This window comes from Pagrus pagrus, assembly GCF_965226575.1.
Source record: "Pagrus pagrus genome assembly, contig: HAP1_SCAFFOLD_560, whole genome shotgun sequence".
Taxonomy (NCBI): Eukaryota; Metazoa; Chordata; class Actinopteri; order Spariformes; family Sparidae; genus Pagrus; species Pagrus pagrus.
This window is the reverse complement of record NW_028174910.1, coordinates 1-2,000: the sequence shown is the minus strand read 5'-3', so window position 1 is coordinate 2,000 and position 2,000 is coordinate 1. Positions and strand designations below refer to the sequence as shown.

Genomic DNA, 2,000 nt, shown 5'->3' with positions numbered 1-2,000 from the left:
CAACATTCAGTTTTATGCATCTTGTATCTGGAACAATCTTCTTCGTCATCTCCTGACTAAACTCTTTGAAATCAATGCTGTTCTGTGTGACAATGCTCTTTAAGGGACTATCTATTTCTGCATTTAAACCAAAATAATGTTTTGCAACCCAACTAAATGTCAATTAAACTTCACACCCATATACAGCAAACCCATATACAGCAGTGACTTCAAATACTTAAAATCAAACACATTGCCATTTGAACATTTTAGAATTAAGACTTCCCCAGAAGTCCCCAGATGTACCCAGATCACACTGGGTTGAATCTCAACATGGGGGACATTTCTCTTACATTTGGTGACTCTTTGAGACCAGCAGGTAAGATTCCTTCCAGGACACGCAGCACTTGATACAGTCATCCAGGTTGTCCTTGCTGGATGCCACATAGCCCTTAAACATCTTATCCAGAGAGATGCTTTGTAAGCACAGGCGGATGATTTCATTAGTCATCTGCAACACAGAAGAAGACAAAGAATACGTATTTGGAGACCAACTAACAGAAATATTTTCACATTTATTAAATCCTCAATAGTGAGGTATAATGAGTCACTTGTACATAAAATGCAACTATCTAACTAAAAGTCAACACCAGTCAAGGTCTGTCTTTCTTTCTTTCTGTGGTTCGCATATCTGACAGCAAAATTCTGCTGTGACATACATGATCTATTAACTGTCTACAAAATAGCTATCATCTATATGAATGGTGGATTGCAGCATGTGTCCCTGTGTGCACAGTATGTAATGTAGTAAAATGCAGATACCTTGCAGAAGAGACAAGTCATCCTCTCCCTGGTGTTGAAGTACTTGGAGTTGATCCAGATGACGCGAATGAGATGGATAATGTGTTTCAGCTTTTCAGGAGCAATTTGGCTTGGCTTGAGCTGGGCAAGCTCTTCACATGGCTCCTTCAATATAGACAGGAACTTCATGTTTAACTGGGCCACCTGAGAGAAATCCTGGACACACACACACACACACACACACACGCACACACACACACACACACAAAGGATGGTTGATAATTACATTAACTGCATCATACCATAATTGTATCGCATGTATACCTTTGTAAAGAGATGATTTTAGACTTATGGTGCAGACTTCTTGTACCTGTATTTCCTTGGCCAGTTTACAGAAGCGCTCTAAATAGAGAGACTTGGTGTGCTGCAGGATGTCCTGGACGTGCCTGACCTCTGGTTTTTGCAGCTGCTGGCTGAATTCTAACAGCTTGGCAGAGCGACTCTCCCAGAGGGCCATCTCCTGCATCGGGCCACCGGTGTCGCTCATCGTCATCGTATTTTGGTCATTCAGCAGCTCTTTGATCTGATCTGTCCATTCGATCATGACAACTTAACACAGAATGAACAAGTGAGTGGAAGACAAAAAAAGACAAAGAAGAGCGAAGGTTGGAATGATGTGAAAATACTGAGTATGATGAGGAAAATGTTGGGAAAGAAGCATGGATATGATGAGAAAAAGGAGTTGTAGGGAGAAATTAAGAAAGATAGGTGGGTGAAGAATCCCCCCCCACACACACACACAGACAGACAAACATAGAGGCTTACTCTCCATTCTCTGTACCAGCATCTTATCCTTGCAGGCCTCCTCAGAGCTGAAGTTTAGGCACTCCACTGGGATGTATAGAACTGTTCTGCCCTCCTTCTTATACACCACATCTGTTCAAAATAAAAGTGAAAAATATATTCAATGCAGCACACGTGCATGTAGCTCAGTGATAATTTCAGCAAGTCATGATGCTATCCTGTGCACATTTCACCAGCTGAAGCAAAATGTGTGCAGCCTGCATACAGGGGCAAATAAAAAAGTTGCTGAATCTTTTTTATGACAATGTATGGAGGACACCCAGAAAGAGACTCAGTGTCAAATCATAGTAGGGAAAGCAAGGAAAATACTTTTAACAGGTGTCAAGAAGTTTTTAGAGCTCCTTTCCATGTGTAGT

General features: G+C 41.4%; 1 protein-coding gene across 1 annotated transcript; it reads right to left on the bottom strand.

Annotated features, from left to right (window-relative positions):
- Positions 1-332: 332 nt before the first annotated feature.
- On the bottom strand, positions 333-1,716 carry LOC311254186 (dynein axonemal heavy chain 2-like; the record flags this gene model as incomplete). The annotated part of the gene is made up of 4 exons (XM_084384581.1): positions 333-490; positions 802-996; positions 1,151-1,389; positions 1,606-1,716. Coding segments are annotated over 4 exons (703 nt in total), but the record flags the coding sequence as incomplete, so codon positions are not given.
- Between the last annotated feature and the right edge of the window lie 284 nt (positions 1,717-2,000).